The sequence below is a fragment of the Prionailurus viverrinus genome, chromosome A1, assembly GCF_022837055.1.
Source record: "Prionailurus viverrinus isolate Anna chromosome A1, UM_Priviv_1.0, whole genome shotgun sequence".
Taxonomy (NCBI): Eukaryota; Metazoa; Chordata; class Mammalia; order Carnivora; family Felidae; genus Prionailurus; species Prionailurus viverrinus.
The window spans coordinates 144974188-144996389 of NC_062561.1; the positions used below are offsets into that span (position 1 = coordinate 144974188).

Sequence of the window (22202 nt, forward strand, 5' to 3'; positions counted from 1 at the left end):
AAGCAGGGGAAAAAAATCCACACAATGCCAATAGAAACTTTTTGGTATACTTTCTAATGTGAATAATAAAATAAAATGGAGCCACTGTGTCAAGAAGTTTTAAAATGGAGCCAGAAGGCCATTAAGGGGGTAGGCCTTAGGTACATTCTTATCAGGTAGACCCGTGAACTTTTGAACTAGGCCAAACTTCAAATATTCCAAGGACTCTGCATAAACACTTGCAACTTACTACAGTAATGGATTTTTTCTTAGTGATAGCCTTAGCAAGCAATTATGTTTAGCTAAGATTAGTTGTTGTTGTTGTTGTTGTTGTTGTTGTTGTTGTTTGCCACCAACACTGATTACATTTTTTGGTAAACAACACATAGAAGCATTCCCTTTTGTCTTTAAAAACTCCTGACTTTGGTTCCTAGTGGGACACAATTTGGGTTGCTATCCAAACCTGTGCTCCCCAAATTGCAATTCTCAGATTGCAAATAAATGCTTTTATTTCAGTTCTGCCTCTTCTCTTGGTTGACACTAACAATCCTGACTTTTAAGAACACAGTATACATGTCGCCATATGCTGTATGTCTCTTTTTTTGGCTTTCTTCCACTTTTTAAAAATATACAAAGTAGTTTTTTTAGAGCATTAAATTTTAGTGAGTAGAACAACAAAGATTTCTTATCTTATAGTTCTGTAGGTCAGAAGTCTGAAATGGTCTCAGTGATCTAAAATCAAAGTGGCAGTATGGCCGTATTCCTTCTGGGGCCTCTAGGAGAGAATCAGTGTTCTTGCCTTGCCATCCTCTACAGACTGCTTGAGTTCCGTGGCTCATGGTTTCTTCCTCCATTTTCAGAGCCAGCAATGGCTGGTCCAGTCTTTGTCACATTGCATCACTCTCACACTGACTCTCTTGCCTCCCTCTTTGACTTATAAAGATCTTGTGATTCACTGGACCCACCTGGATAATCCAAGCTCATCTCCACACCTTAAAGTCAGCTGATTAGCAAACTTAATTCCATTTGTCATCTTAATTCCCTCTTGCTGTGTTATATAACATATTCACACTACACAGGGATTAGGATGGGGACATCTTTGCAGGGGGGTGGTCATTATTCTTCCTACCACAGTACCCATACATATTGTTCTCCACTGGGCTTTTTTTTCCCACTTAACATATCTTTGGGATTATATCAGTACATCTAGATTTGCCTCATTCTTTTTAATGGCTGTATAATTTTCCAATTGCATGGATATATCACATTTAATGAATCCACTGTTGATGGGTATTTAGATTATTTTCACTTTTGCTATTACAAACAATGTTATATCAAATATCCTTGTACCAAATGTGTCACTTAACACATATAGGCATATTTATCTATGGCATAAGTTTATGAAAGTGGAATTTCTGGGTAAACGTATTTTTCTTTTTTTTTAAATTTTTCTTTTTTAAAAGTCTTTATTGAGATATAATTTCCAAACAATACGATTCGTTTACTTAAAGCATAGCATTCAGTGGTTTTTAATATATCAGAGTTGTGTAACCATCACCACAATCAATTTGTGGTGAGCTGAAATCAAGAGTCGGACGCTTAATGGAGCCACCCAGGCACCCCTAATTCAAATATTTTTAAAATTGCTACATATTTTCTTCTGAGTCTAAAGAGTGTGTGACTGTTGCATATACTAAATAGAACCACATGTTTGGGGCCATAGTGGATGCTATAGCTAACTCTCACCTTTATTCTATAGCCTGATATACAGAGTGGTTGCTAAGTTCCATGCATGTTAGTTAGAACTTCTCTTTATATGTTCCTCCATTCTCTAATCAAAATTTACTTTTTCTCAATGTCTTATTGGAAGTTTCTGCTGGGTATTTTCAGGTTTTTAACTATTGTTAGGCAGAGTTAAGAAACAAATAATTAACAGAAGATATAATCTCATGCAGAAGGAATTTGCAGGCAATTGATAGGCACTAAAATGTTTAAATTAATATACAAGAATTATGTGGGTAACTATTTTTCTCATTGTTATATTGGGATATTACACAGTATGGAGTAGATATGGATTCAAGTATTACAGTCTTGGTTAACTCACATATTTTAATGCTTAATAGAAAATCTGGATATCCAAAAAGTAGTTGATGGGTATGGGAATTATGTATATTTGTACATGGTAAACAAATCTATAAATAATAGCTCAGGAATTTAGTCACTGATATAAATTTTGCCCACATTCATAATCCCAAGGTGCATATGCTTAGATGTATAGCTTAAGATTCTAAATTGTTAATATAAATATAGAATGGGGCCTCTGGTGGAGAAAACAATTAAGCTGTACACAGTTTAAAAGGTTTTAATACAGCTTTTTAAAAAGTTTATGTAATTATTTTGAGAGAGAGAGAGACAGACAGAACCCAAATGTCCATTGATGGATTAATGGATAAAGAAGATGTGGTGTATATATATATATACATACACACACACACACACAATGGAGTATTACTCAGCAAGCAAAAAGAATGAGATCTTGCCATTTGCAACTACATGGATGGAACTAAAGGGTATTATGCTAAGTGAAATTAGTCAGTTGGAGAAAGACAAATATCATATGACTTCATTCATATGAGGACTTTAAGATACAGAACAGATGAACATAAGGGAAGGGAAGCAAAAATAATATAAAAACAGGGAGGGAGACAAAATGTAAGAGACTCTTAAATATAGAGAACCAACAGGTTTGCTGGAAGGTTTGTGAGAGGGGGAATGGGCTAAATGGGTAAGGGGCATTAAGGAATCTACTCCTGAAATCATTGTTGTGCCATATGCTAACTAACTTGGCTGTAAATTTAAAAAAATAATAAATTATTAATAAAAAAACCCAATACACAAGATCCTAAAAGAAATGTTTAATTCATTAAAAAAATCCTTTTTTTTAAAATATAAATGTCATTTTAGGATCTTGGAGTGAAAATATACTAGAATATTTTCTGAGAAATAACCACATCACAACAGAAGATGGCGCTGAGATCATCTGGTATCATGCTGCTAACCACAAGGCACAGGTGAATGAGGCACTGAAAAGTAAGTCAATACAGTTTCTTGTATTCACATTGCATAATAGATTAATTCCACTCTTTTTTTGGTATCTGGGCATATTTTCAGGTTTCAAAGACTTAGAAGATCAAAGTGTAAATTCTAGGCCGACATAAACGTTTTTATAAAATATCTCATTTTGTTTACAAAATGAACAAATTTCCGTAATGGAAGGATTTTCTTATTTTCCAGAAGTGGACTTGCCTTTTCTGTGTCTGTTTGAAACTTTCAATGTATTTACATTTCCCTATATACTGTAGTGATTGGAGTAAAATTTTTGAGGTCACTGTTGTATGTCTTACATATTTTTGTGTCTTTTATAGTGTATTAAGGAAAGGGTCAATAAATATTTGTTGAATGGATGGATGAAGCCTTTGTATACTAATTTATAATTAATTTCCTTGGTCAATATTTATGCTTAGGCTAGAAACTAAGACTTTGGTTTACTAACTCAATCTATAATCATCTGTATCTATAACTATAGATATCTGTATCTATCACTAGTCTATATCTATATATTGTCTATCTAGTCTATATCTAATACCTAGACCTAGACCTACACCTACACCTACACCTACATCTTCATATCCATCTATATCTATATTTTCCTTCTTTATAGATGAACATGATAACAGTTTTTTCAGCCTTTTCCTAAGAAGTACTCCTCTTGGCTGCAGCAGCACAGGAGACTGAAAGCATATAACCAGAGAGGACTGGGGCATAACTCGAAGTGACCCAGTACAACAAGGAAAATTCCTCAGTCCCAAGTTTTGCTATAAAAATCTATGCATCTTTTGCATCCTACTCAATTGTGTATTTGGATAATGTGTCTGAATATATATTTATTTTATTGTAAAGATACTGTTTTAAATTGTTATTCTTTGCTCCTCAAAGGGAGGAGCTTTGATTTAATATTGAATCCTTGATACCTAAAACAATACCTAATACATAATAACCACACAGTGATTCTTTAATAAGTGAATTTTAGCAAAAGCAATGCTTCAGGAAAAAAGCTGATTAGTGGTTTCCAGGAACTGGCCAGAGCAGAAAATAGGGAGTGAATGCTAATGGATACAGGGTTTCTTTATGGGATAATGAAATTTTTGTGGAATTAGATAGTGGTAGTGGTTGTACAGCATTCTGAATATTCTAAAAATCACTGAATGATATGCTTTAAAGGGTGAATTTTATGGTATGTGAATTATATATCAATTTTTTTAATGGAAAAAAAAAGGTGAAACTTCTATTTACAGACAATTGGTTGTATATGTAGAAAATCAAAGTTTCTTCAGATAAATGATTCTAAGTCATGAGTAAATTTAGAAAGTCTCAGGATACAAAGTCAAAACAAAATAAATTTTAGTTCTATGTAATAACTAAAAATTTAGAAAAATCTTTAAAATTTTCAATTCATAACAGTCTATGTGGAAATCTTTTACTAGAAATAATCAAATTAAATATGGATACTTTACTTTTAAGTGTGTTTTTAAAATGCTGATGGAAAGTCATTTCCAATTGCTGGCAGTCTGATGTTGACCTGGGAAGTTTTCATAGGCTACTTAGTGTTCAGATAATGTCCTTTTTACATTCGGTTTGGTAAAACCAGAGAGCTAAGTTTTATAGTTTGGGAATGCTCTTCACAAATGCCTTTTTTAAGCCATGGCTAGTTTCATAAATTCTTGTTAGTCCAAAGGAGAGGAGACAGACAGCCTCATGCAGACATGCATGCTGTATTTAACTGGTTTTCTCATTTCTCCCAGAATATTTAAATGTAGTATAACTATTATTAATAGAGCTGTTTAAGTTTGATGAACCTGTAAAACTGGGTTTTTAACAATATCTATGACTTAAAAAAAACAAAGTACAGGAGGAGAAATGTAAAAGTACCACCTGGTATTACACTGTCAAAACATCCAGATCACAGACTAATGATCACAGACTAATGTTGTAACATTTCAGCATGTAGATTTTAAATACATTCATTAAAAAATTTTTTTTTTCAACGTTTATTTTTTGGGACAGAGAGAGACAGAGCATGAACGGGGGAGGGGCAGAGAGAAAGGGAGACACAGAATTGGAAACAGGCTCCAGGCTCTGAGCCATCAGCCCAGAGCCTGACGCGGGGCTCGAACTCATAGACCGCAAGATCATGACCTGGCTGAAGTCGGACGCTTAACCGACTGCGCCACCCAGGCGCCCCTAAATACATTCATTTTAAAAGATATGTTGGAAAAAAATGGAAAACATTTAAGTCTTTTTGAGAAAAAAAAAATGTGTTTTTTTTAAGCCTTGAAAAAAGCCTTTGTAACACCTTTAGGAAAAGTTTGACTATAATAAATATCTGTAGTTTCTAATTTGAGGAATGAGAAGATAAAAATATTATTTTTATTCTCAGAAACGTCAACAAACACTTATTAATCCTTGTTTTATATGCTCATTTTGCTATGTCCTGGGAAGAAATTAAATACTGTAACAACAGTGTAAGAGCTCTATGACATAGGGAAAGGCATTTAATTCTTCACCACCTGTTTGCTCATCTGTGAAATAAACATGTAAAGGCTAGCACTTAGTACCTGGAACTTAGTAGTTACCCAGTAAATGTTAGTTTTTATTCTCCTCAACAGGCTCCTGAACATGACATCTTCTGCAGTCCTTATTTTATCACCATTAACTTAAGTTCTTTTATTTGGACAGGTCCTGCTCACATGATAGAGGCTGATGTCCTTCTTCCAAGTGATGGATCAGAATATAGCCAACCAATCATGGCCCATCCTCCTGAAACAAATAGTGATAATACTTTACAGGAATGGCTGACTGAAGTTATAAAAAGCAATAAAGGCATCAAACTGGATTTTAAGAGGTATTTGTATAAACATTTTCAGTTTTTTAGTTGTTATAAAATAACAATGAAAAAAAGGATTAACAGCATCACATATCTGTGCTTGACTAACTAACTTTAAATTGAAAATAGAATTGTAAACTAATATGTTTCAAGAATGGACCTAAGACCCATTGAGTTGTTTGCTAAGATTGTTTCTTGGGAACTCTTTGAAGATAAAATTAATTTTTACAAAGGAATTTATCATAAATTACCATTGTGATAATAGAATGGTAAATTTAAAATGCTACTTTCATTAAAAAGTGGTCTGAGACAGAGTTGGCAGTAGTTTGAGTAGTTAGTGCATATCCTACTTGATTTATATTATATTTGTATATGGGGAATTATCTAGAAGTCTTCAATAACCCAAGAGTTCTTTAAAAATAATATTTGAAAGTATTGATAATGAAGGGCAAGATTAAGTGTCATTTCCTTTCCTGTGGCTATCATGGGAAATTTTACTTTTGTGCCATTTTGGCTATATAAAAATTATAAGTAAAGCCAGGAATATATTGTGATACCACAAAAGCTCACCATAAGCCCCATGAAGGCAACTGCTAATGAAAATCTAGGGTTTGTGGTAAATATACCTTATCTCTGACCAATATTTTTAAATGGAATTTTCTTAGGAAATTAATGATTTGGAAATCTTACTAATAGAACTATCAATATGACTCTAATCATTTGTTGTAGGGCTAAATGTACCAGTAAACTTCATTATACTGTTGGTGAATGAAAGAGCTATGTTAAGATCTTAAAGTTTTTAGAGTGGTGAATGGCCCAAACTCTATTTTATTGACAAAGAAACTTAGTCCCAGAGAAGTTAAATGATTGACCCAGGGACAATAGCTAAACTTGACAGCTGAGCTAGGATGAGATCCAAGGTATAGTGTTCTCTGTACCATGAAATAAAGCATTTGATCTTTAATGTTTGGTGATTCAGAGTTTTAGCACTCTTTGCTATTTCATATGTATGTTTACTATTGCCCACTGAATTGTTCTCTCTAATATATTCCTTGGTTCTTCACCAGTCAGATCAACCGATTCATTCCTAGCAGCTATCCAAAAGGGCTGAGGCACTAAAAAAAAGATTTTTCAAATTTTTTGGTCATAACATATTTGAAGGGGAATGAATTTATGGACATTTATAGTGTGTCAGACGTTGTTCTAAGAGCATTAAATGTGTTCATTTATTTAGTCCTTATAACAATCCTAGGAGGTAGCTTATTGCTATCATCCTCATTTTCTTGATGAGGGAACAAAGGCAGAGAAGAGTAAGTAGCCTGCTTGTTGTCACATAGTAGGAAAGCTACCAGCCTGGCTGAAGAGTTCACACTGTGAACCGAAACTCTGTACTACCTCTGTAAAAGTAGCTGAATAACCTATTAGTTAAATTTTACTAGTTCTTATTATATGCTTTTAAGTTATTCTGTTTGGTATACAAATAATAATTAAATATTAAAATTTTATGTGTAAGTTTCCTATAGAATGTAATTTTAAATGGTTTATTGTGATTTTTGTGATTGATGATTTTTATTTTCTCATCCCCAATTTCTAAACAAAGTTAATAGGTAAATAGGTATGATACTCAGAAGTTTGACTTACAAATAACTTTTTAGGAAAAAAACCTATCCTGTAAAAACAAAGTTCATATTCTTCCCAGGAATTTAAATAAGTACCACCAAAGGGAAATTTTAGGTGGTATACTGATCAGAACTTCCCTCTTCAAGTGATCATCTTGGCCAGCCTTTTTCAGGTTTTGTTTTTTAAATATATGAAATTTATTGTCAAATTGGTTTCCATACAACACCCAGTGCTCATCCCAAAAGATGCCCTCTTCAATACCCATCACCCACCCTCCCCTCCGTCCCACCCCCCATCAGCCCTCATTTTGTTCTCAAGTAGCCTTTGTCAGTTTTTTATGCGACACTTAATACATGTTAGAATTGAGAATGTTAGCCACTGTTATTTCTAATTAGAATTACATGGTATTGCCAGCATTACCTTGATTTCAAAAGCAAAGACCCCACTAAAAAGGAGAACTAAAGACCAATTTCCCTGACGAACATGGATGCAAAAATTCTCAACAGGATACTAGAAAACAGAATCCAACAATACATTGAAAGAATTATTCACCATGATCAAGTGGGATTTATTCCTGGGCTGCAGGGCTGGTTCAATATCTGCAAATCTATCAATGTGATACATCAAATTAATAAAAGAAAAGATAAGAACCAGATGATCCTCTTACTAGATGCAGCAAAACCATTTGACAAAATACAGCATTTCTTGGTAACCCTCAAAAAAGTAGGGATGAAGGAGCATACCTCAAGATCATAAAGTCTCTATATGAAAGACCCATAGCTAATATCATCTTCAATGGGGAAAAACTGAGAATTTTTCCCCTAACAGGAACACGACACTACTGTTATTCAACATAGTGTTGGAAGTCCTAGCCTCAGCAATCAGACAACAAAAAGAAATAAAAGGCATCTAAATTGGCAAGGAAGAAGTCAAACTTCCACGGATACTCTTACATGATACTCTACTCTCCTTTTGGGAAAACCCAAAAGACTCTACCAAAAAAACTTCTGGAACTGATACATGAATTCAGAAAAGTCACAGGATATAAAATCAGCATTCAGAAATCAGATGCATTTCTATACACCAATAATAAAGCAGCAGAAAGAGAAATCAAGGAATCTATCTTATTTACAATTGCATTGAAAACCATAAAATACCTAGGAATAAACTTAAACAAAGAGGTAAAAGATCTGTATGTTGAAAACTATAGGCAGCTTATGAAAGAAATTGAAGAAGACACAAAAAAAATGGAAAAATATTCCATGCTCATGGATTGGAAGAACAAATACTGTTAAAATGTCGATATTACCCAAAGCAATCTACATATTTAATGCAATCCCTATCAAAATAACACTAGCATTCTTCATAGAGCTAGAACAAACAATTTTAAAATTTGTATGGAACCATAAAAGACCCCAAATAGGCAAAGTAATGTTGAAATAAAAAACCAGGGGCTCCTGGGTGGCCCGGTTCATTACTCATACAACTTCAGCTCAGGTCATGATCTTGTGGTTCATGGGTTCAAGCCCCGCATCGGGCTCTGTGCTGACAGCTCAGAACCTGGAACCTGCTTCAGATTCTGTGTCTCCCTCTTTTTTTGCCCCTCCCTTGCTTGTACTCTGTCTCTGTCTCTCAAAAATAAATAAATGTTTAAAAAAAAAGAAAAAAAGAAAACCAACCTAGAGGCATCACAATTTCAGACTTCAAGCCATATTACAAAACTGTAATTATAAAGACAGTATGGTACTGGCACAAAAACAGACACATAGATCAATGGAACAGAATAGAGAACCCAGGAATGGACCCACAAATGTATGGTCAGCTCATCTTTGACAAAGCAGGAAAGAATATCCAATGGAAAAAAGAGAGTCTTTTCAGCAAATGGTGTTGGGAAAACTGAACAGTGACATGCAGAAGAATGAACCTGGGCCACTTTCTTACACCATACACAAAAGTAAACTCAAAATGGATGAAAGACTTAAATGTAAAGACAGTAAACTATCAAAATCTTAGAGGAGAAAACAGTCAACACCTCTTTGACCTCAGCCACGGCAATTTCTTACTACACACGTCCCCTGAGGCAAAGGAAACAAAAGCAAAAATGAAGTATTGAGACCTCATCAAGATAAAAAGCTTCTGCACAGTGAAGCAAACAATCAAGAAAACAGTCATTGCAAATGACATACCAGATAAAGGGTTAGTATCTAAAACCTATAAAGAACTTACCAAATTCAACATCCAAAAAACAAAGAATTTGGTGAAGAAATAGGCAAAAGACATAAATAGACTGTTTTCCAAAGAAGACATCCAGATGGCTAACAGACACATGAAAAGATGCTCAACATCATTCATCATTAGGGAAATACAAATCAAAACTACAATGAGATACCACCTCATACCTGTTAGAATGGCTAAAATTAACAACTCAGGAAGCAACAGATATTGCAAGAATGCAGAGAAAGGGGAACACTTTTGCACTGCTGGTGCAAATGCAAACTAGTGCAGCCATTCTGGAAAACAGTATGGAGTTTCCTCAAAAAATTGAAAACAGAGCTACCCTATCACCCAGCTATTGCACTAGTAGGTATTCATCCAAAGGATACAAAACTGCTCATTCAAAGGGGCACATGCATCCCAATGTTTATAGCAGCACTATCAACAATAGCCAAAGTATGGAAAGAGCCCAAATGTGCATCAACTGATGAATGGATAAAGAAGATGTGGTACATATATACAATGGAATACTACTCGGCAGTGAAAAAGAATGAAATCTTGCCATGTGCAATAACATGGATGGAGCTGGAGTGTTTTATGCTAAATTAAGTCAGTAGTAAGTCTGTCAGAGAAAGGCAAATATCATATGATTTCACTCATCTGTGGAATTTAAGAAACAAAACAGATGAACATAGAGGAAGGGAAGGAAAAATAAGATAAAAACAGAAGGAGGCAAATCATAAGAAATTCTTAAATACAGAGAAACTGAGGGTTGCTGGAGGGGTGTTGGGTGGGGGTGGGCTAAATGGGTGACGGGCATTAAGGACGGCACTTGTTGGAATGAGCACTGGATATTATATGTAAGTGATGAATCACTAAATTCTAGTCCGAAAACCCTTATTACACTGTATGTTAACTAACTTTAAAAACATACAAAAAACAAATTTACTATATGGATGTACTTTAGAGATACCACCTAGAATTAGAATCATTAAAGACTGAATTTGAATATACTAAAATAAATTATTACATGGTATTAGTAGATTAACTGGGAGAGATGTATAATTTTGTAATATTTACAAATTTGTTACATGTTCCAGGCTAGGAACATGGTATGTTATTCTTTCAGGTATACATTATATATTGCTGTTGGACCAAGTTCATCCTCAGTCTTTTTTTTCTTTTTTTTTCCAAAAATGTTATGACTTTTCCTTGATATTTACTCTTCCAGAAGAATCTTATATTTATTTTATTCTATTTTAGAGAGAGAGAGAGAGATTGTGGGTGGGGGAGAGGGGCAGAGGGAGAGAGAGAATCTCAAGCAGGCTCCGTGTGGTGCTTGCTACGGGGTTCTATCCCACAACCCTGGCATAGCTACTGGAGCCGAAACAAAGAGTTAGATGCTCTACTGACTGAGCCACCCAGGCGACCCCAGAAGAATTTGATAATTGTTTCGTCAAATTCCAGAAAATAAAAAACTACAACAGCAAAAACTTTTATTTTCCTTAGTAAGATTTTATGTTTTTTTAAATATAGGTTTTGTTTTTCTTATTTAAATTTCTGATAAGGGAAAGTGGCATTACAATAATCTATATTAGCAATAATTAAAATATTTACATATAAAAAAAGAATACATGTATTAAATTCTTGTTTCATTATGTTCTGTGTCATAGCTCCTTATGGTTAACTGCACAGTGCTTTGCACATAGTAGACACTTAATGTATGTTGGTGGATTCAATCTTGGGGAGAATATGCTGAGATTGGATATTATCTGATGGGAAACCATTATTCAACAGCCCTATATTATTTTAATAAATTGAGAAAGCCTAAGACTCTCCCTCCTGAATATAAACTAGAAATTAGTGTTTAATCCAACCTCCACAGACACCAGATTTCTTAAGAAACCAGAATTCTTTCTGGAAAAAGAGATGTTGCCAGAGGTACATAGATTAGTTTAGGTTTTCCTCCAGATCCACCCATGAAGAGCAGAACCCCACAGTAACTTGGCTTCTCCTGTAGGTCTTGAAAAACAAGCTTTGGAGGCACAGCTGCAAGTTGCTTGCTACCAAAAATAGGGGTGCCAGATCTCAGAATTGTGGTTTTAACATGGCCCTGATACTGTTTAAGGCAGAAAGCATTTAGGACAGAGAAATGACAGTCTCTAAATTAAAGTCTGCTAGGTCCAGCGTTAGAGTTTATTAATCCACTAAAATCTAGGGCCTCCATTTCAGGGCAAGAAGAATAAGCAAAAAGAAGCTCACAACATGGGGGCAGAGTAAAGAAAGACTGGGGGCTGGTTTTCTCTGGTTTTAATGAACAGTATCCTTGCTCACTAATTAATTGGACCTAATAAATAATGAAGTTATCAGTTTCTCCCGTTACAGTAAGAGGCCTGAAAGGAGTGAGGTGAAGAATGGTAGAAGTATAGGCAGGAGGAGTCCAGTCCATTAAGAAAGTTGTAATGTGAGGAGAGGGTACTGAATGTTCTTCCCTCCGACAGGCATTTCCCAGAATCTTAGCCTCCCATTGTAGTATTCACTAAAAGCTAATTTTCTTTTTAAATTTTTATTTAAATTCTAGTTAGTTAACATACCTTGCAAAAATGGTTTCGCGAGTAGAATTCAGTGATTCATCAGTTACATGCAACACTCAGTGCTCATCATAACAAGTGCCTTCCTTAATGCCCATCACCCATCTATCCCATCCTTCACTCACCTCCTTCCATCAACCCTCAATTTGTTCCGTCATTAAGAGTCTCTTGTGGTTTGTTTTCCTCTCTTCTCTTTTTCCCCCCTCCCCTATGTTCATCTGTTTTATTTAAATTGCACAGGTGAGTGAAATCATATGGTATTTGTCTTTCTCTGTTGACTCTTTCATTTAGCATAATATACTCTAGCTCCATCCACGTTGTTGCAAATGAGAAGTTTTCATTCTTTTGGATAGCTGAGTAATATTCCATGGTATGTGTACCACATCTTGCTTATCTATTTATCTGTCAATGAACTTTTGGGCTCTCTCCATAGTTTGACTATTGTTGATAATGCTGCTGTAAACATTGGGGTGCATGTACGTCTTCGAACCTGTATTTTTGTATCCTTTGGTAAATACCGAGTAGTGCAATTGCTGGATCATAGGGTAGTTCTATTTTTAATGTTTTGAGGAACCTCCATACTGTTCTCCAGAGTGGCTGCACCAGTTTGCATTCCCCCAAACAGTGCATAAGGGTAAAACTCATTTTCTTCGAAGCAAACTTAAAGGTTCAGAAGAGATTCAGAAGTATAAGTAGTGTTGTAGTTCAGTAAAGTTTTATATATATATATATATATATATATATATATATATATATTCTTAAAAAGTAAAATTTATGTAGGCTGATTGAAACCTTACTGTTTTAAAACCTATAGATGTCAGAATGGCTGTAGAGAAGAAAAGAGTGAAGCTGCTTTTTTATTTAAAAGTAACTAAAATATAGTTGTCTCTAGTTTTAAGAAAAGATGCTTGTTTTTAATTTATTTTTAAATGTTTATTTATTTATTTTGAAAGAGAGATGGGGAGAGGGCAGAGAGAGAGGGAGAGAGAGAATCCCAAGCAGGCTCTATGTTGTCAGCACAGGGCATGATGTGGGGCTTGATCTTACGAACCATGAGATCATGACCTGAGCTGAAATCCAGTCACATGGTTAACAGACTGAGCCACCCAGGCACCCCCAAAAAAGATGTTTATGAAATGAAAATGAAATCTGTAAAAGTTTTAAGAAAATATTATAGTTTTACACTTTGCAATCAGTTTTAGAAACATGTTTATGCATCCAAATTTATAAGAATACGTGAAGGAAAAGAGGCTCTTTTCTCTGAGGTCATGAGCCAGTATTAAAGACACAGTGCTTGGGTACACATTAGGTATTTTAATAAATGTGAATTTTCAGATTATAAATGTATCTAATTTTAAATCTTATTTATACATTCTCTTATGAGTGAATATTTGTGTATTTTCTGAAATTATTTTATACTGAGTGATCCTAATACAGAGATTTGAAACCTCAGTCTGTCTACAAATAGTGACATTATTCGTACATTTATAGTACCTTTCAGGTACCTTCATGAATAATAAGTATAAGTCAACATTTTCAGATGTGGAATATGTTAACTTTCCCCTCTGGTTCTATGTGATCTTTGAATTTATTTAATTTAGGCATTATTGTATTATACTTTTATTAGGAAGTTGAGAACATTGAAAACAGTAGTCTCAAAGAACTTCTTTTTATTTTTACTTTAGGAATGTATCTTATTGACAGAAAACTATATTTTTAGTCTAGCAGCTGTGGAACCATCCATGATGCTTCTGGAAAATGTGAAGAGGCATCTGCAGCGTCCTGTGTGGATTAATGCTGATATTCTTCCTGGTCCAAATGGAAATAGCAGAGTAGTGGATGCAAAACCTTTTATAGACACAGTGACATCCTTCTTTCCAGATGTGACATTTTCCCTGGGTTGGACAACAGGATGGCATCCTGAGAAAGTCAATGAAGGTAATAATTTTTAAAATGTATTTCTTTTTGATCAAATTAAAATCTACTTGAAATATAAAAATAACACTTCTCAGTATAAAACCAAAAACTTATTCCACAATCTAAGAGCCTAATGGAGAGAAAGGTCTGGTCCTAAAAGCATCTGTATGACTCTTCTTTCTTTTATTTCATATAGACACTGCATTCATTGGTGATATTCTGTTACCAAACTTCAATGGGAAATATTTATTTCCAAGGTCTAGATTAACAAAAGCTGCCTCTTTATAAATTTTAAACACACCCTGAGTTGTCTATTTGAACTTGGAAAACATAATATACTCTTTACCTTGGAGCAAACTTCCTATGTCAGATGAAAGATAAAGAAGTAGTAACAAAAACTTAGCCAGTGATGTGAGGCCAGAAGCAAGGGGAGTGTGGTTGAAGAGCACAAGTTCTGTTCTGTAGACAGTGGGAGGCCCTTAAAAGTAGTTTGCTAGAACTTTGGCACCCTCCTGTTCTCTTTGGTTGGACAGGGGAGTGAGAGGCCATGAGACTCTCCTCTAGTCCAATCCCTTCTTTCCTTTCACCTTTTCCCTTCAGGATGGACCTGACATTCAGATTATTTTCCCTGGTTGAAACTGACTATGCTATTTGGGTTCATCTTTCTATTTCTTCATATATACCTAGGTAGTGATTTCCAGATAAACAGTTCTCAAGAACCATGAGATCAGGACCTGACGGGAGATCAAGAGTCAGATGCTCAAGCAACCGAACCACCCAGGCGCCCAGAGATATTAGTCTTTATCCTGTGTTCAGGGCATTCATTTTTTTACTTATTTGCATTTATTGTTTTCAGATGTTAACTTTTTAGCCCAACGTAAGATTAGAGTAACTGCTATCAAGTGAGTAGTGACATTTAGGTTTAACCCCCTGGTCCAACAGTTAATAAGATTGAGAGAAAAAGCAATATGCTTTAACTTAATTCTAATTCTTTAATTCATTTTAATTTTATTTCATTAAAGAATATTGCTTATAATTCAAAGTGTTTAAGGTAAACTATAAACAGTTTAGTAACTTCCTTACTGATTCCAATTCCTTTTATCACTGTTTAGTATAATTCTGGCTTAACCTGATCCTTGAACTGAATAATACCATATCTGGGTTTGAAGTCATTGTGGTGTTGAATGTCTCCAGGCTACTTTTCTTTCACTGTCCTCTTGTCATTACCAACATGCACTTTATGCTCCCTTACTTGTTATTTCACAGATTTAGAAAAGAGAGTTAAAAGTTTATAGTCATGTAAATATAGCTTTTGTTAGCAGTCCCTTTTTCTAATTAAAAAGATATAGGGGCACCTGGGTGGTGCAGTTGGTTAAGTGTCTAACTGTTGATCTCAGCTCAGGTCATGATCTCACAGTTTGTGAATTGGAGCCCCACATCGGCCTCTATGCTGATGGTCCATAGCCTGCTTCAGATTCTGTCTCTCTTTCTCTCTGCCCCTTCCCCACTTGTGCTCTTTATCTGTCTCTGAAAATACATAAATAAATAAACAAAAAAAATTTTAAAAACGATAGTTTTTCATATTTTTCAGGAAAGTAGAACTTTCCCCTTTTTTCATAAGGAGTTTAGCTGCTAAACTAACATATTTACTTAGGCTTTCTGTAAAATGTTCCTGTATTGACCAATACTTTTTACAGCCTGCTTTTGATAGAGTTTAGTGTTATTTAAAAAATAGAAAATTTTTTTCTGAAGCTTTTATAAATAGGCAAGTGTGTTTTCCACAATGTCTTAATAAGATTTAAAATGCATGTATAAAAGTCATTTTTACCACTATTTCTACTTTAGGTAAAATGTGTAAATAATTTGGACTAGCCAAAAAACAACCATGAAGATAATTATTACTTAAAAATTTTTAAATGTTTTATTTATTTACTTTGAGAGAGAGAGAGAGAGAGAGCACACACAAGTGGGGAAGGGGCAGAGAGAGAGAGGGAGGAAGAGACAATCCCAATCAGGCTCCACACCACCAGTGCAGAACCCAGTGTGGGGCTTGAACCCATGAACTGTGAGATCATGACCTGAGGTGAAGTCAGACTCTTAGTCAACTGAGCCACCCAGGTGCCCCGATAATTATTAATTAAACGTCTAGTACCTAGCAGCCATCTTTCTCTTGGAAAAGAATACTTAATTACACAATGGAAAATATAAGTTTATAGAGACTATTAATGATGCAGATATACCTACGGGAAGAGCTTTAGAATCTTTAAGGTATAGTGTCAAAATTTGCTTTTTTTGTGCTTGAGAGATTAGTAAAACCTTTTTTTTTTTTTAATGTTTATTTATTTATTTTTTTAGAGAGAGACAGAGTATGAGCAGGGGAGGGGCAGAGAGAGAAGGAGACAGACTCTGAAGCAGGCTTCAGGCTCTGAGCTGTCAGCACAGAGCCTGACGTGGGGCTTGAACTCATGAATTGTGAGATCATGACCTGAGCCGAAGCTGGACGCTTAACCGATGGAGCCACCCAGGTGCTCCATAAAACCTTTTTAATATTTTAATGTTTTGTTAAATTTTCTCTTGGTCACTTGTGGCATGATTTTAGAATTAATTTTTTGTCTGCCTTTTCCACTGAAAATTTTTTCATGTATTAAGTGTTTTTTTAAGTCACTCTGTATCCAAACGGAAATTTTTATGAATTATCTGTGAATTTACCTATTTATAAGTAATTTAACTTAGTTTCTTTTTTTTTTAACAAGTTTTATGTATTTATGTATTTTGAGAGAGAGACAGAGTGAGTGGGGGAGGGGCAGAGAGAGAGGGAGACAGAGAATCCCAATCAAGCTCCTCACTGTCAGCAGGGAGCCGGATGTGGGGCTCAAACTCACAAAACCTGGAGATCATGACTTGAGCTGAAACCAAGACCTATAACCAACTGAGCCACCCAGGCTCCCCTAGTTTCTTATTTAATGACTTTCAGTATTCCAGTTAGAAAAATGGAATTTCTTTCTTTAATTTCAGGTTACAGTTGGACAATGGTGAAAGAAATGGAATATATATGTAAGGACCTAAATCTGCCTGTAACATTTCCTGTCAGAGCAGCATTAGTTAGGCAGTCTTGTTCTCAGTTACTCTGGCTGTTAAAGAAATCAAACAGGTATGTATAAGTGTAACAATGTAGGATGTGCATGTGAGTGCATGTGTAAGAGAGACAGAAAGAGGATGAAAACTGATTATGTAGACAGTGTGTATGAGAAAAAGATTGAGAGAGAGAATGAGCCCCGATTGTGAAGCAAGCAGATTCCCTCACTAGAATGAAACTCTCAGTTAACCTTAACTTATATAACATCATGTCTTTCACCTCTGTTCCTTACCAAAGTTTTTGAACACAGTAGGTGCCCAGTAAATGTCCTTTTTTAATGATGTTATACATTCTCAAAAAGTTGTAAGAGGATAAAATATTTTCTCTTTGAATTGCATCCTAATTTCACAAGTTTTTTCTGTATCAAAATTTTATCTTTTTTTTTTTTTTTAATTTTTTTTTTCAACGTTTATTTATTTTTGGGACAGAGAGAGACAGGGCATGAACCGGGGAGGGGCAGAGAGAGAGGGAGACACAGAATCGGAAACAGGCTCCAGGCTCTGAGCCATCAGCCCAGAGCCTGACGCGGGGCTCGAACTCACGGACTGCGAGATCGTGACCTGGCTGAAGTCGGACGCTTAACCGACTGCGCCACCCAGGCGCCCCAAAATTTTATCTTTTTAATATGTAATAAAAGTTAGTTGGACCACTATTAAATATTAAAGTATACTATAAAGATACAAATATTGAAACAACTTTGATACTATCTTTTTAATATACTTGTCAGTAGAACAGCAGGGAAAACCCAGAAATAAACCCAAATCTATCATGGAACTTAGTTTAGGAGAAGCTGGCATTTCAAATCATTGGAGTAAAAGTTTAGTGTAGTGTTGGGAAAATAGGCCAACTCTGCAGAAAAGACAAAACTGGCACTGCTCCTTAATCTTTTTTCCACAGTAAATTCCAGGTGAATTAAATACTTGAAAATCAAACATTAAATACATAAAGAAAAAGCGTGATGTTTTATATAGTTTCAGAAAGGAGAAGACCTTTCTTAGTAAGGCACAAAATCTAAATGCTATTGCTGACACAAAGTTACCAGAGAGAGAACTCTAATCCATATATATTTTAAAAAATAGAGTTTTATTTGAGCCCAAATTAGGACAGCTGCCTGGGAAATACAATATTCACAGGGAGGAAAGTGCTCCAGAGAATGAACATGTTTACAGGGTTATATACTTTTTAACATCTTGTAAAAGCTCAAAAGATTATAGATTAGCGTATAGGCAGGAATCATGTGTTTTAAACATCATCAAATGCAGGGAGTAGAGGCATTGATCAATATCTCAAGGACAAGATGGTTTTCCTTTAGGCTGCTCATTTACAAAGCAGATGTATAATGCATGCCTGGCAGGCCATAAATCAGGCTTTTGGTTTGAACAAAGTTTATGTACAGTCATGCTGACTTAGAAGGAAATTTAAAATGGTTGCCCTTCAGAGGCCTTTAGAGAGTTTTTCCCTTCATAACTATAAAAGGAGAGTTTGATACATTTGAATACATAAAAATGGAAAGATTCTGGTAAAACTATCCTTGATGCATACGTTAGACTGATGTAAAGAATTCTAATAAAGAATTTTCCCAACGCATCCAGAAAAAACTCAGTTTGGTAATTTACTATATTAGAGTAAGGGAATCAGATACTCATACATTAAAGAAGTATTCACATTCCTGTGGATAGTGAATTTTTACTAAATACCTTTTCAATTTCTGTGAAAATGATCTTGTTTTTTTCCCCAATATCTATTAATAAAATAAATTATGGCACTATTTCCTAATATTGAATTATCTTCACATTTCCAGAATAAACCCCATTTGATCATGATATATTCTTTTAATATGCTGCTGAATTTTATTGATAAATTTTAGTTAGGAGGTTTGCATTTGAAAGTGAGACTGGTCTGTAGCTTTTTTTCTTTCTCAGTTTTAGGTATAAATGTCATGTGCATTTCAATAAAAAAGCTAGGAACCATTCCTTTTTCTGTGTTCTGGGATATTAAAAAAAACAACATTGAGGGGCACGTGGATGGTTCACTCGGTTAAGACAACTTCTTGATCTCGGCTCAGGTCATGATCTCATGGTTCCTGAGGTCCAGCCCCAAGTTGGACTCTGCGCTGACAGTGCAGAGCCTGCTTGGGATTGTTTTTCCCTCCCTTTCCCCCTCCCCCACTCACTCTGTCTCCCAAAATAAATAAATAAACTTAAAAAAAAATAAAACAAAACATTGAAATGCCCTGTACCTGACTTGGTAAACAATCCAAGCCTAGTGTTTTGAGAAAAGATTAACTTGTACAGCCTTTTTATTATATGGTAAGTGGTCCCTTGATTTTCTGTCTTCTGGGGGGCCAATTTTGATATACTGTATTTTTCTAGAAAATTATTAATTTCACCCAGGTTTTGAAGTTTATTTATTCACAGATGGCTCAAATAGCTTCTCATTCTTTTAATTTCTTCTGTTGGAGAGGAAGTATTCCTCTTTCCTTTAAGGTCCTTCTAGCTGGACTAAATAAATTGATGTGACAGAGAACCACCGGAGAAAATCAAATTTAATAGCATACTTATGGGGAATCTACACAGACATTGAAAATCTAAAGACTGTGAGGCAACAGGAGGCTTATAGGAGCTGAGGAGGAGGGTAGGGATCTGAGGATACAAAGGGTCTTGAGAAAGACCATTAGTAGGAAGGTAGATGTTTGAAAAATAAATGTTACCCTATTATGTACATAAGTTTCCCAACTTGTGCTCCGTTTTTCTCTCTCTCAAAAATAAACATTAAAAAATTAAAATATTCATGATATATTATTTGGTACATATTCACATCTCTTTTATCTTAATGAAAAATTAATTATTAAAGGGGGGTCATACACTGTCCAGGGCCTGGCCCTTCAGGAGGTGTTTTTTGGAGAGTGTGACTTGCTCTCTGTTGTTGTGACTTTGGTTATTTTATTTCCCTAGTCGTAGTGATGTTTTGGACCATCCACCAGGTGTGCTTTGATTTGTTCCTTGAAGTAGCCCTGTAAAGGAAAACAAACAGACAAACAGGAAACAAAAACACACATATCAAACAAACAAAAACAAAAAACCTAAAAACTAAAAACAATCCAAAAGCAAAAAACCAGAAACACCAGCTACAAGTAAAGAACAGGGTGGAGGCGAAGCTGATGGAAAAGCACATAGAGAGAGAGAAATGACACGGGCGGGGAAAAAGAAAAAATAAACATTGACCAGGCAGAGGGACTAAAAGCCTTAATCCAGAGAGAGAGAAAAGGAAAATCAGAAAGGAGGCAGGGAAAAAGAAACGAAGATAAAGTGACCCAGACAGAGAAACTATACGGCTTGATTATTCCAGAGAGAGAGAAAGGAGTGTAAAGAAGGAGGTATAGAACATGTATCAAGAGAATGGATTAAATATGTCTGTTTAAACAAACCAATAACTAAAGTACCCAGCCTACAGGAGGTAAGAGATAAGAGGGAGAAATGGGTCAGGGGGAGAATATATCTAAATAACAAGAATTGTTCTAGAATTAATCCAGGCTACGCAATAGCACTGGTCTGGAGGATGGAGCCGTCTGGTTCCACAGCGTCAATCCCACTCCAAAAGATACGCAGTTACCCAGCATTGGAGGGGCATGGTTTTGTGTAGGCTGATCCCACCTCCACTGTGGGCCCCGCGGACGAATACCTGAGGCCCCACCTTGGCGGTGGTGGGAACAAAAATGGCGGCTCCCAGTCTCTTCTCCATGACCCCGTGTGTCAAATCACTCCTTTGGAGCCATCCTCACTGTGCCGTGGGTGCAGACGAGACTGTCTGTCTCACTCCGCTGACTCCTCTGCCCCGGGAGGCTTGGCTGGGAGTTAAACTCCCGCTCAGTGCGCCCCAGTACTGGGTAAGCACCTCCCCATACGAGGTCCCGGCTGGTTTTGTCCTGTGCCAGAGTCCTTCAGGGGAGGGAACCGGTTTCTCCTGCTGCAGACTGCACCCCGATCTACCACTGAACCCGGGTGGCTACCCTCTTCCCCAGGTGTGCGAGCGGGGCAGCGGGCCCCAGTCCAAAGATGGGACCTGCAGTTAGAGATGGGACCCATCTCCATCCCAGTCCAAGGTTTTTTTTCCCTTGTCCAGATACAGCCCTACGCTTCCCCAGCTGCTTTTTCTCTTCCCTTTGTCTGTGGGTAGAAGGGGATCCCTCCCCTCCATGCCTACACAGCCTGTTTTATCTCCCCCAGTTCGCAATCACCCACCTATCGTCTCTCAAGTTGTCCTGATTTCTCCCCGGTAGACTCAGTCTCTTTTCCTCCCAGACTCTTCAATGAAGAGTTAATTATAAGTTTATTATTAAAAGGTCTTGGTCTGTTGATTGATATTTTACCTGAACTCACATTGTCTTTGGCCTGAATACTTGGCTATATATTTTTTTGAAAAATAAATTTATAGTTTTATTTTTCATTCATTTTTTGAAGAGTGATTTATTGTCATTAAAAAAATAGTTTTTAACCTATAGAAAAGTTGCAAAAACACTTTCTACATCTCTGTTACCCAGATTCCCCAATTGTTAACTTTTTCCTGCATTTATTTATTATTTCTCTGGGTTTTTTTCTATTTATATTTTTTCCTGGCATGATGCCTTGTTATCCTTAAGTACTCCCGAGTGTACTTCCTCAAGCAAAGGCAGGCTTCTATATTACTACTATGCAGCCTCCCAATCAGAAAACCAGCATTAATACAACAGTACCATGCAGTCCTCAGACCCATTCAGATTTTATCAACCATTCAAAAAAATGCTTCTTTTTTCCTTGGGGTC

General features: G+C 35.8%; 1 protein-coding gene across 3 annotated transcripts in view; it reads left to right on the plus strand.

Moving 5' to 3' along the window:
* The window catches only part of FAM151B (family with sequence similarity 151 member B), a 45917-nt gene that overhangs the window by 2989 nt on the left and 20726 nt on the right, over positions 1-22202 (plus strand). For all 3 annotated transcript variants that reach the window (XM_047873888.1, XM_047873890.1, XM_047873887.1), the window contains exons 2-5: positions 2944-3069; positions 5776-5941; positions 14069-14286; positions 17281-17416. In XM_047873888.1, the coding sequence (XP_047729844.1) occupies positions 2944-3069; positions 5776-5941; positions 14069-14286; positions 17281-17416 (646 nt within the window). The remainder of the gene's footprint in view (positions 1-2943; positions 3070-5775; positions 5942-14068; positions 14287-17280; positions 17417-22202) is intronic.